Source organism: Gambusia affinis, linkage group LG12 (assembly GCF_019740435.1).
Source record: "Gambusia affinis linkage group LG12, SWU_Gaff_1.0, whole genome shotgun sequence".
Classification (NCBI taxonomy): domain Eukaryota; kingdom Metazoa; phylum Chordata; class Actinopteri; order Cyprinodontiformes; family Poeciliidae; genus Gambusia; species Gambusia affinis.
In genome coordinates, this window is record NC_057879.1 from 26,905,775 (window position 1) to 26,918,590 (window position 12,816).

The 12,816-nt window shown below is 38.5% G+C and overlaps 1 protein-coding gene across 2 annotated transcripts in view; it reads right to left on the minus strand.

Annotated features, from left to right (window-relative positions):
• The window catches only part of adcy8 (adenylate cyclase 8 (brain)), a 68,927-nt gene that overhangs the window by 6,201 nt on the left and 49,910 nt on the right, over positions 1-12,816 (minus strand). For both annotated transcript variants that reach the window (XM_044135158.1, XM_044135157.1), the window contains 6 exons: positions 11,830-11,930; positions 11,042-11,243; positions 9,809-9,898; positions 7,568-7,740; positions 7,084-7,162; positions 1,343-1,501 (listed from right to left, as the gene is read on the minus strand). In XM_044135158.1, the coding sequence (XP_043991093.1) occupies positions 1,343-1,501; positions 7,084-7,162; positions 7,568-7,740; positions 9,809-9,898; positions 11,042-11,243; positions 11,830-11,930 (804 nt within the window). The remainder of the gene's footprint in view (positions 1-1,342; positions 1,502-7,083; positions 7,163-7,567; positions 7,741-9,808; positions 9,899-11,041; positions 11,244-11,829; positions 11,931-12,816) is intronic.

Sequence of the window (12,816 nt, forward strand, 5' to 3'; positions counted from 1 at the left end):
TTCGATTAGCCAAACCGAAATGTCCTTAATCAGGAGAGGAGAAACTGAAACCAAGGAGTTCTGCTGCAGCAGAGCCAGAACCACAGAACAATAAACCATCTGATTGGTGCTGCAGCCACTGAGGAGCCAAAACGCTGTAATCCCCTCTGCTACCTGAACTCACCTGACCGCAACCATTCACCTGCCAGAAATCCAACAATCCAGGTTACCAGAACCAGGCAACTGGACCAGCAGATCACCTGGATCTGGACCAGCAGATCACCTGGATCTGGACCAGCAGATCTCCTGGTTTCCTGGTTGGAGGTGAGGAAAGCTTCGCCGTCCTCCCTCTGCTGATGGAGAGTTTCCCACTAATATTCATCTCAGCTGGCAGCTCATTAAAGGGAAACTATTCAAATGAGATGCCGTAGTTTAATTATCCTCACAAGTCCTATTAACAACTGTTGTTTTTTTTCCAGCTTTGTTCCAGAATGAAATATTGTAGCTGTAGATTTGTTGGTCATTAGAATCACAAAGCACTTCCCATAATTACCTGCACCCCTGGTAAAAACCACAGAAACCCTCGTTAAGGAATAATTTTACATAAAATCATCTGTAACAACGTTGTGGACTAAAAGTGAGATAAAACTTCGATCTCTCCAGCTCAGCTGAAATGTTTTTACAGCATTTATGTCTCAAGTAAACATGATTTTATTTTTGTTTCACTCCAAACTGATCTTGAGTGTTTGCTGCTCGTTCTTAATCACACAGCTCCAGTTAAGCTGGAGCTGGTGCTAGGTCCCAGGTCCTAGTTAAAGGTCCTAGTTAAAGGCCCAGTCATGGTGAGCAGTTCCACAGGTTTCTGTGTGAGATGGTGATTCCTCCAAAGTGGGCGGGGCCAGAAGACGCGGAGGGGCGTGGCCAATGAGTGGGTTTGGTCAGCATGAAAGAAGCTCCGTTACAGACTTCACCACTTTGCTGCTACATTTAGTTTTTACTTTTCTGACTTTCTATCAACTTTTATCTTCAGAAATGCAACTAAAGTAGTGACTTTGTTCTGTTATTTTAGACTTTAATGATCTGAAAACATCAGTCGCTCTGCAGTAACGGTGAGTATCTGACAGACATTAACCAAGCTGCAACCACTAGCAAAATCCAACTGCAGTACCACCGTTCAACCCACAGAGGGCAGCAATGAGACAACTTCAAGAAAAATTCTACAAAATTAAACAAATTTACATAACTGGGTCATAATTTGCTTTTTGTTTCTGTTTGTGTCTTTTTGTGTCAGTTTGTGTCTTTTTGTGTCTGTTTGTATCTTTTTGTTTCTGTTTGTGTCTTTTTGTGCCGGTTTGTGTCGGACCTCGTTGTCGCGGTCCTTCTCCAGGAAGTGACGGGCCACGTGGCTGGGCAGGATGTTCCTCAGCATGTTCTCGTTGTGTTCCCGCAGCTCCTTCATCTCGTTGATCTCCTCCTTGGCCTGAACGCGCCACAGGAAGTCCAGCCGGGCCGTGTACTCCAGCTGAAACCACAAACCGAGTCAGAAAACCTGCAGATCCAGCCTGAGCTGCTCCGATCAGCACAAAACACTCAACTACTGCAAACTGACAGTTACCCTGCTGGTTGCTTTCTGCACGTTAATGTGGAATATCTTCTCATCTCAGTCTAAAACTTTTAATTAGTAAGGAATCTTTATGCGAGGCTAAAGTCGTAATAATAAAGTGATTTCTTCTTTTCAGTGTGCAGATGTTTTACAGACCGTTAAAAATAAACCTCCAGCTGCTGAAGTCTAGAGAATAAAGTTGGCCTGAGCTTCCTGACGCGTCAGCCGATGAATTTGTTCCATAAAAAGCTGATTAGAAGTGAAGTTCAGGGCAAAGTGTTAAATAAATGAGATAATTGAATTCACAGCAACAGGCAGGCAAATTAAAATATTTAATCACCTTTGCAGTACAGAAATATTCGATCAATCTGCTCTGCAGCTGAAGTATTTTAAGAAGCAACTCAATTAGCTTTTTTGAATTAACAATTAATACAAAGTCATATGAATAAATTAGAGCCAAACAAGTGGTGCGCCTGCAGAAAGGAGGGATGAGAAAAGTCATCAGTGAAGCTGAAAAATGATTTCCAGGGCAGGACGATAAGCCTGGAAGGATTTCTGCTCTTCTTCTGAGGCGTCCTGATTAATCAGGGAATCAATTAGTGAACTAATCAGGAGAGAAACTTCATCCAGTTTCCTGTTCAGCCAGCTGAGTAAAGTAGCATCTACTGGAAAAACCGACACAAACTGCACAGAAAATCAACTTCCACATTTCAGCATCCAGAAATATACAAATTCAAGTTCATCACATTTCAACTAGAAACTATAAAAACAAAACAAGAAACAGTTTCGACTCAAAAACTATTTTTGTTTTAAATTATTGAATAAATAAATATTTGGGCTCACGGATATTTATTGTTTTTAATCTGTTATTAAGGTTAGTGGACGGTTGCGCTGATGCTACATGTTTAGCATTGAGATGCTATTTTAGGCTAGCGTAGCTTCACTGACAGGCTAGCTCCTGTTAGCACAACCAGAACACAACATTAGTTTTTTACAGCGTCCAATCAGATCAGTGGAAGCAGAAATTAAACTCATTGAGCAGAGAAACGATCAAATGTGCGTCAGTTTTACAGGCGTGCCAGAAACAAGCGAATATAAAGGTTCTGGTCCAAAAATCAGTCTGTAAAACAAAAATATTAATTTCTTCTGTAACATGTTAGAATCTATATAAAATTATTATTATTTATAAATCAAAGGCTGATGAAGCTCAGCCTTCATGGCCGTCTCAACTGGAACAATATTAGTAAGGAAAAGTCTTTTTTCAAAATGGCCGCTTTATTTCTAAACTCTGTTATTTTGCTGATTAGTTGAGCGAAATTCAGAGAGAAAGAAGTCTTGATTTATTATCCAGAATTTAGCTTTTTAATGAGAAATGTAGACAGTGTTTATTAAAATAAAGAAGTCTTAATAAAAGAGTGTGATGGACGGTGTCAGCAGAACCCACTCCCATCTGGCCACAACCATCTGCTGCCTCCAACCACCTTCACCGTCTGACTAACGGCTCTTCATTTAGGACTTCAGATGAAGACGATCTTCACTGCCAGTTAATCTGACAAAACGAGTGGCTGTGCAAAACGTTTGAGATGACGCTTTAAATAATAAATGTTTAACAACGGGAGTCAGTCAGCTGACTGGGTCTTTACTGGAAATAAAAGCCACCTGGAGAATCCACAACGCAATGAAACATTAGAATATTTCAGATCTTCAATCAGGATTTCCAACATTTCTCTATTTGTTTGCCTCCATCGAGAAGAGGATCAAATTAGAAACATTTCTCTGAACACTGGATCAGCAAACAGCCATTCTCCTCAAGACATTAGCAAGTCTCACATTTCTGAAGGAGCAAATCAAAGTTAAGAGTATGTAAGTGAAGCAGGTTGTGGAGGAAAAGGCTTTAATTGGTTCCTGATCTGCTCACAAACAGAATCACTGGAGAGTCGCTTCAACGAGGCCCTGAGAGGCGCCGCAGCGTTTCCGTCTTCATGCATCTTTTCCACAATCAGCAGCAGAACGAAGCGTTTCCAGCAACAAAAACACTAAAAATCTTCTAGTTAATTACAGAGCAGCAACGATGCGGCGGTGAACCTCAGAGCTCGTTTAATTTAAACAAAATAAAATGTACAACAGTGAAACTGACTGTAAATGTCATCAAATACAAAATGGAGTCATAACAGAGTCTCTGGGATGTTCAGAAAAAATCCTTTCTTCATGCCGAATAAGATGCATTATTACTACATTATAATATTATTACTACATTATTATTACATTATTACTATATTATTATAATATTATTACTACATTATTACTACATTATTATTACATTATTACTGATTTACCCTTATTTATAATAACTTTAAATTAACATCTGATTGTCTGAAAGTCTAATTCTGCATTTTTAAACAACTCAGATTAGATCCAACTGGATTTAATTCCAGTCAAATGTTTAGTTTGTTGTTAATTTGTTAACTACATTTTTCTCAGTCTGAATGGATTCACTTGAATTTTTGGTCATAAAATTGTGTGATTCATAAATTTTAGATCTTAGTTTAGAGCTTAATCCTAAACTTAGCACCTTGGAAGAAATTCAAAGTTTTAGTAAAGTAACTCTACCTGTTTCTGATCCAACTTCACACTGAGCAAAGAGCTCTGGCTGTTTTTCAGCCTGATATCAGAGAATCCAGCTGGATATTTATGATGAACGCTGACAGAAAAGCTGCAGCTGTTTCTGTTAAAGTCGGTAAAAAAAACAAACGTGTTTTCCCAGCCTCTGTCAGGCAGGTTTTACTCTAACTGGACCTGTTGGTCAGTCATTAAGCCATCAGGACTGAACAACCAGACTCTGATAACCGAAGCTTCCTCCTCCACGCGCTGCGCTGCGCTCCTTCCTGATGCGGCGGGTCGCAGGCCGGCGCCGGGACCTGTCCTGGTCTCCAGCTTCCCAAACAAATGATCGAATTGACCCAGAGAAAATCGATGCTGTGTGACTTCAAATGCGGCTGGTTTCTACTTTCCTGGGGCCACAAAAGACCTTCAGTTTCGTCTCCCTGCCCAGCTGCCCACTGCATGATGAAAGGTTGCCATAGAGAGAGCATGAAAGCAGCGGGCGCCGACCGTTTCCTCACGGCCGCGGAGCCGGACTCCATCAGCGGCAGATTGGATCACGTAGCGCATCAGGCGGATGAAACGGGCCGGCTTGTTCTGCTCCGGTTCCCGTTTACGGCGTGAAGATAAAAATAATATCCAGACAGACGACCTGCTGCTCAGGGGTTTAATTATCAAAATGTGACGAACATCAGAGTGTTTACAACCAGAGGGGAGCAGGAACCCAAAAACTGGAGAGCAGCAAAACTTAAAGATGATTTACTCAAGATAAACTAAAACGTAGAAATCACAAAATGACTCACGTCAGAGTAAAAATGTATTTGGTGAAAAAAACTGATCAAATTATCAATTTAACATTTCAAAATTTCATCAAAGGATGGATGAAAACCACAATAATTCATAAAAACAATAAAAAAATAACAAAATCAGGCAGGAGAAAATGTTTCCAAATCAATAAAGAGAAACTTATGAAACTTTTCCAAACTGCAGGTGTTTGTTTGTTTGTTTGTTTGTTTGTTTGTTTGGTGAATTTCTGGTTAAAATCTGTTTGTTTTTTATTCAGAATCCACAAAATTCACTCAGATTAGAAACAAAATACCACAAAACAAAATCACTCAAGTAAAAGTAAAAAGTAATTTTTTCCAAAAAGTAACTGAGTAACTGTAACTAGTTACTGCTCTGCATGTGATCGATCCAACATGTCTGCTTTTATTATTATTCACAATTATAAAACCATCAGATGTTAAAACTGTGCTGAACCAGAACCAGAACCAGTTTTCTGGTGCCACAGGTTCTGCTTTCCCCAGAACATTTCGGATCGTTTTCAACCCGGCCAAATCTCAGTTCTCCAAAGATGATTTTCAGATTTATTTACCGTTAAACTCAGGATGCAGCAACACGTAACGTTTCTCTGCATCAGATGTTTGACAGGAAGTTTGACAGGAAGTTTGACAGGAAGTTTGACAGGAAGTTTGACAGGAAGTAATCCCTCCCAGGTTTTTGTAATTAGAGTACCTGGTAGTTTGGATGTTCGCCAAAGGAAGAGACCAATCAGAAAACAGCATCATTTTTACTGTCAGCATTTAAAACCAGTTTAATTCCTTCAGATGAATTTGAATGAAATCAAAGTCCAACAGCACAAAATGTAATATTTTAGAGGGAAGACATTATTTAGTAAATAAAATAAATATCTGTGTTTTTTATTGGCTGTTAGCTGTCTTTATTGATTAATGGATTTATTCATCTGATCAGTTTGTCTTTCTGGACTGAATCAATGCGTTATTATTTTCTAATCACCTATCAATAATGTAATAAAGTTAGATGAGTGCAGTCTGAACTCTGCTGCCACATCCAGGAGCTCAGAGGAATAAATCATTACTGATGTAACATCATAACTTTTAATTGTGAAAAAGTATGTCAGATTACTTTATGCTCTTTAATTTAATGCTCTGCTAGATCTGCTAATTTGTGGCATGATGAAGTTTTGTTCTCTTTCCAATTAGCTGCAGCACAGCAGGAGATGTTTGTCTGAAAGCGAAATGAATCGACGGACTTTAATTTGGTTAGCGGCTGCAGAACCTGGAATCTGGACCTGAAAAGCAGCAGCAGAGTTCAGAACCACCAGGAACCAAAGGAACCAAAGGAACCCGATCGAACGAGGAGATGAACTGATTCTCCATCTTCATTAAATCGCTGCTTAATGAATCTAATCGCTTCGGCGTCGCATCACTTTATGGTTTCATTTTGTTCCACTTAAACTTCCACTGGATGATAAAATGAAACTTAAACTCTTTACGAAGCGGAAACATGATTTCCTCCCTGGTTGGTTTCATTTCCATGGCGGTCAGCGCAGATGGTTCTGGTTCTCCTGATCGGTTTCTGGAGTTCTGCTGCCATCGACTCGACTCTTTCTTCTCCTCCTGCTCTCCCATTTACATTATTAGATGTTAATTAAACGGATAACTTTCTGTTTCCTCAGATTTTTCTCTCTGTAGAAGATGCACCCAGCCTGGCGTTCTGATTGGCTGAGGCTCTTCCTGGCGTTCTGATTGGCTGAGGCTCTTCCTGGCGTTCTGATTGGCTGAGGCTCTTCCTGGAGGCCATCAGCTGGCATGTTCTGCTGTTTCCTCCTGTTTTTCCTCTCCACTGTCGCTGCATACATGTTTGGTGTGAAGGATTTCTGTTGACTTTACAGAAATCAAGCGACTGTCTCCTGTTGCTTCGTCAGGAATGAGCCTGCCGGGCTTCCTTAGGAAGAAACCTTTTAATCTCATCTGAATAACAAACTGAACTTATTTATTGTCTGATTGAAATAAATTGAGATAACTTGCTGTACATTCCTGTCATAAAAACAGAGTGAATTGAAAAAGTGATCAGTTTGTGTTTTGATGCGGTTTTACCTGCTGACCGTGGTAAAACACGGCCAGGAGGAACATGGCCATCAGCAGCAGAGACGTCTCTTTGGTTCCCAGGAAGTTTCTGGTGGAAGGAGAAGGAAAAAGTGAGATGCTTATTGTGATTTTCATTACAAATGTCTCGTCGTAATTTAATCCATTAAGAGATTAAAGTCATGCAACAGAATCCCATCAGAGAAAAACTTTGTCAGAAAAACCTCTCACTTCATGTAAAGTTATAAACTGCAGCAAAATGTAAAAGTCAGAGTCAAATCTTATGAAGAAACTTGTTTGTTTCCATCTGAGGTTTTGTAGAAATGTAAACTCAAAATAATAAATATCCGAAATGTTTTTACTGGTGAAAAGGCTAAAAACAGGAATCAGGTCTGAGACTCTGAGGTTTGAGTTTTTATTCAACAAAACAACCAAACGTTCTGGTTTCCAGAAGGTTCCCCTCAGCTTGGGGGCGGCCATGTTGCGGACGACTCACTCGGTGTTGTGGTGCACGGTGTCGTAGCGCACAAACAGCGAGGTGTAGAAGGCTTCGGTCAGCAGGGAGTAGATGGCGATCATCAGCAGCAGCACGGCCAGCTTCAGCACCGAGTTGAGCCGCAGGAACACGGCGCAGGTCACCATGGCCAGGACGCCCGTGAACACGAAGTACTGCGAGACAAACAAACCAGCGTTTAGATAAACATCTGAACGTAAACATCTGAACATAAACATCTGAACACAAAATCCAGCCAGGACGCAGAGAGTCGCAGCACTGAGGGTCAAACAATTTGAGATAAAACTCAAATATACGCAAATAAAAACAATTGGTGAAGTTAAACGAGCTCCAGATTGTGATTTAATGGTCAGTTCATAGTTAATTAAATGTGAACATTAATTAATTATGGTTGGTTTCATATGAATCAGAGACTAAACTAATTACTCTATAAATAATGACCAGAATTAAACTCTACAAAGTCACCAAACAGCTAATTATCAGATTTATTAATGAAGTAGAATAATAAGAAATAAAACTAATCTGGATTTGCTAAATACTCATAATCAATAAAAACGTATTAATGATGATTAATGAAGTGTTTGGTTTCAGTCAGTGAGATTATCAGGAACAAAGGAGAAAACTAATAAAATATTAAACATCTGTTAATAAATAAAGTAAAAAGGAAACGCCTGATCACTTTATGATCACAAACTAACATTAATCAGAATGATCGATTATTGGTTTGTGACTCCTCTGAATAAAAATACCAGAAACATACAGAATATTTGATTTTATCATTTCAATCAGTATAAATTATTCAGTGTTTAAATGTAGGAGATAAACTTTACAACATTATGCATGAAATTATTTTAAACAAAAACTGGAGATAAATTAATGGTTATTTATAAAATGTAGAATCATTATTCTTTACCAAACTACAAACTGTTTACCCTGATAATTAATAACTATTAATGAGGAATATTATGAGTAGTTATTAGCTAACTAATAAAGAGTTAAATTATTCCTCCTCATTTAACGTTTATTACAGATAATAATAATAATAATAATAATAATAATAATAATAATAATAATAATAATAATAATAATAATAATAATAATAATAATAATAATAATAATAATAATTAGACCAGCAGGACTAATTAGAAAATGTATTATTAACCCAACAACCAACAGTTTATCTAACATCCTGGAACATCTGATGATAAATTATTTATCAATGATCTGTTGTGTTTCAAACATATAAAAAATAAGGAATCTGTTAATAATCAATGTTTTATTTATTAAAAACATTTTTAATGACCAAAAATAACAAAAAGCTGGAGAATATTTACAGTTTATCAGCGAATGGTTGACAAATTATAAAGAGATTTTATTTGTAAATTATTTCTTTTCTGACCTTAAAATAAACCATTTAATAAGAAATTATTTTTAATAGTTAATTAGGTTCTAGTTTGTTGTTTTGCTGCCTGTAATACCACCGACGGCCACTAGGAGTCAAAACAACATTATACAAATGATTCAGATTATTGCTGAGGATTAACTGTTATTAACAGACACAATTCTCTGCAGGTTTTAGTTTTCAGCTCTTTAATTTGTTCCTGAACCTAAAATTCAACTGAAGATCATTTCAAACTTTCTGCATATAAACTAAACCTCCCAGTTTGTTTCATAGGTTTTCTGTTATTAATGTGAACTCTGGGCACAACCTACAATAACTTTTATGAGCTCTGATGGAATCCCCAGCTCCTCTGGCCACAGAGCGCGCCCCCTGCTGAGCCGTAATAAACCAAAACTACTAAACTGCCCTTTATTTGAGAAGTTGCTGCTTTGCCTGCTTATGAAATATTAAATCCAATATCCAGTATTTTCTTATTTGTCTGCTGCTAAAAACAGACCCAGTGTGTGCACAGAGCAGGTCGTACCTGCGGAGCCTCAGGAGGGAATAAGTTTATGATGTATGCATGCAACAACATGACTCAGCCGAGCCCGCGGCAGTAAAAACCCGCCTCGTTATTGGCTCCATCAATCAGCTGCAAACTGTGAGAGCAAAACAACTTGATGGATGATTTCCACGTGACGCCCTGACGGCGCCGTCAGCTGCCGCGTCCGAGGCGAGACCTCCCTGTCCGCCATGTTTATTTCATCGCTGACGCAGAGGTGAGAAAGCACAACAGACGGACCGGACCGGACCGCAGAACCGACAGCTCATCTCGTTGGTACCTCTGGGTAGAAGCAGATGTCCGGGATGGAGGCAGACTCGTAGTACGTCTGGTTCCTGAAGGTGTTGGACTTGTCGAAGTCGCACCACAGCTGGCAGAGACACAAACAGGGCGGATCATTTCAGAGCAGAATTACTCCGACTCAGATCAGCTGAGAAAGAGCAGAAAAACTTTTCATCAACAATCTCAGTCACTGTGTTCATTTTGCTGTTAGAAATATTTACTTGCATTAATGTTTTCATGTTTTTGATGCACTGAGGAGATTCATTCACTCGCCTGTAGGTGGAGACAGATCAATGGTTTTCAGTTCCAACCATAAATGTGTTTCCATCTCTGTCTGCTTAAATCAGTCTCTGTTTTTGAGTCATGATGGTGTTACTACTTTCCAATGTGAGTCTTGTTTTGGAAAACAGCCCAGGTGGTGAATCCTACCACTAATGCCTGTTGATGCATATTTAACACATACCAGGAATCACACTGGAATCACTTCCCCATCATCTAGTTTTCAGTAGAGAAGCTAATTTGGATAAATAATTTCTAAACTACAAATGTTGCATGAGGTATTACAGACCGGTTTTGGTTTCCTGATCATTTTTTGACGGACGTTTGGACTTGTTCTCGTCTCATTTTCAGACATTGAGGACTGGAGATTTCATTTCGTAAATTGCCAGAATGTTGCCCAGTTTACCTGCTAACATTCTTTGATTAAACTCATTTAAATCCAAGCCACATCGTGTTTCAGTTGCCGCTGCCATCCACCTCCTTCAGCTTCAGAAAGCTGAATATTTTAGTTAAACTTCCAGAAAAAATACGGGACTTGTAAATCCTGCAGTCCTTCTGTTTTTGAGACTTTGACTACATTTAAATTCCTCAACAGAATTTTCCATGTTGCTTAAAAATTTGGCCAAATCTGTGTAAATTTAAAATTCATCAATGTTTCATTTAAAACACCAAAAAATGTTGTTTAAAAAACAGTTTTAATGTTTAATATTATGCTGGCATGGCTAATCTAGGATTGATATTTCTATTAGCAATAGAATAAAGTAACTATCTTTAAATATGAGTTTTATCAGTTGTTTATTAAAATAAAAGCATTTGAATGAAAAGTTGCAATCTGCAGACATGATTTATTTATGTTTTATAGGCAAACATAAATAAAATCGTCAGACGTGAAAAATCTCAAAGCTAGAGCAGAAGAAATAAACATTTCCTTTTTCTTTTCAATCACTCTTACAATGTTGATCATTGCAGCGAGGAAGTTGATTAGGATGGAGAGGAAGATGATGACGTTTCGCGCCGCGTACGTCTCGTTGATCCAGCAGCAAGCTTTCCTCAGAACCAGAGGCAGACACTTGTAGTCCTCCGCCGTCGTGACCAGAACCAGGCAGGAGTGGAGAACGATGAGGACCGAGAACTGGATCACCATCGTCACCATTCTGCAGGCGCAAAAAACAGATTCAACAAAAATACTGGTTATTTTAAACAGTTTGTGACACTTTAAGGGGGTCATATCTGAAGAAACTCAGTGCATTTCCTGCAGGAGTCCTGAGCGGCTAAACGAGCAGCGTTGTTCTTAACGAGCAGCGTTGTTCTTAACGAGCAGCTCCATCTGGAAATGACGCGGAAAAATACCTGAAAACTGAAATCCGACTATTTTTGAAAACTCCAACTTTATCTCAGCTTGAAAAGTTGAAAACTTGCCAAAGATTTTGAGATTAATCTATGAAATCTTAGACAAAAAATGTCGAAATTTCTTACTACCAAAAGTTTAAAATGTTTTACTTTTGAAACTCATAAATTTCCATAATTTTATGGTGTAAATTTACTGTCCCTGATACGGCGCTGCAGGTTGAACAATTGGAGCGTTTTTTAGGTAAATTTGACTGTTTTTTTATTATCAGGGTAGGATAATTATCCAGTTTGATTTTTAGGGTCTTCTTGTTTCTCTCTGAGTCTCATCGGTTTCGCGGCGCCATTTGTTTCTTTTTTGTGGAAACTGTTGCTTGTCTGACGTTCCCTTACCTGGCAGAGGGAAGCAGGCTTTGAATAGCTGTGATGAAGATGAGCACGATGAAGGCGCAGACCAGGTTGGACTTGAAAACCTCGTCCCTCATCTGTGAGTACTGCACAGGGACAGAGAGACGAAGACGAAGAGAAAAGGAGGAGGAAGAGGAGGTGAGGGGGAGAAACAGGTTTTCAGACAAACAGAGGACTGGACGAGTCAGAATGCGCCAAACACACGGATGCACTGCCACAGATGCATGCGACTCGGTCGACCACAAGCGTTAGAGAGAGACAGGAGCTGCTGGGTTAGCCGTGGGTCCTGGGGAAGGTGAGAGGCTGACAGCTGTGAGCATTTCAGATGTTAGCCGAGACGCCAACAGAGAGTGCTGAGCGAGAATAAACCCTAAACCTGAAACCTGGACTGAAGTAAGATTCACAAAAATTAGTTTATTACATGTTTTTACTGTCCTTCTAATTAACAACTAAATAATAAAGAGCAACAAAGACGTTAATTTGGTGCCTTTTATGTTTGGCCTTCTTTACTTGTTGTATTTTGTCAAACAGTAATAAACTAAACAGGAACAGAACATTTATTTTCTGTTGATTCAGATTTTGTATTCAGAATTGGATAAATGTGGCTACATTTGTATTTATGAGTCAAACATTTTTCTTTAAGCTAGTTATCAGAAACAACTACATGGACCTTTAAATTTACTAAATATAAAAAAAATGCATTTATTATCCTACCAGAGTCTAAATGTGAGGACTGATAAATACAATCTTACTAAATATAGATAAAAGTAGCAAAAAAACCCCAAAGAGAAACATTTTAAAAAGTCGCTAGCTAAGCTATGCTAATTAGCCACAACTAAACTTTAGCAAAAAAAAAAATCGTCAAACTAAAAAAACCTTTTTCTTTGCAAAACTGTCAAATAATAATATACTTAAATTTTAATACATAAATAAATCAAAAGCCTGTTTTAAAACTTCAGAAAAATGTGTAAA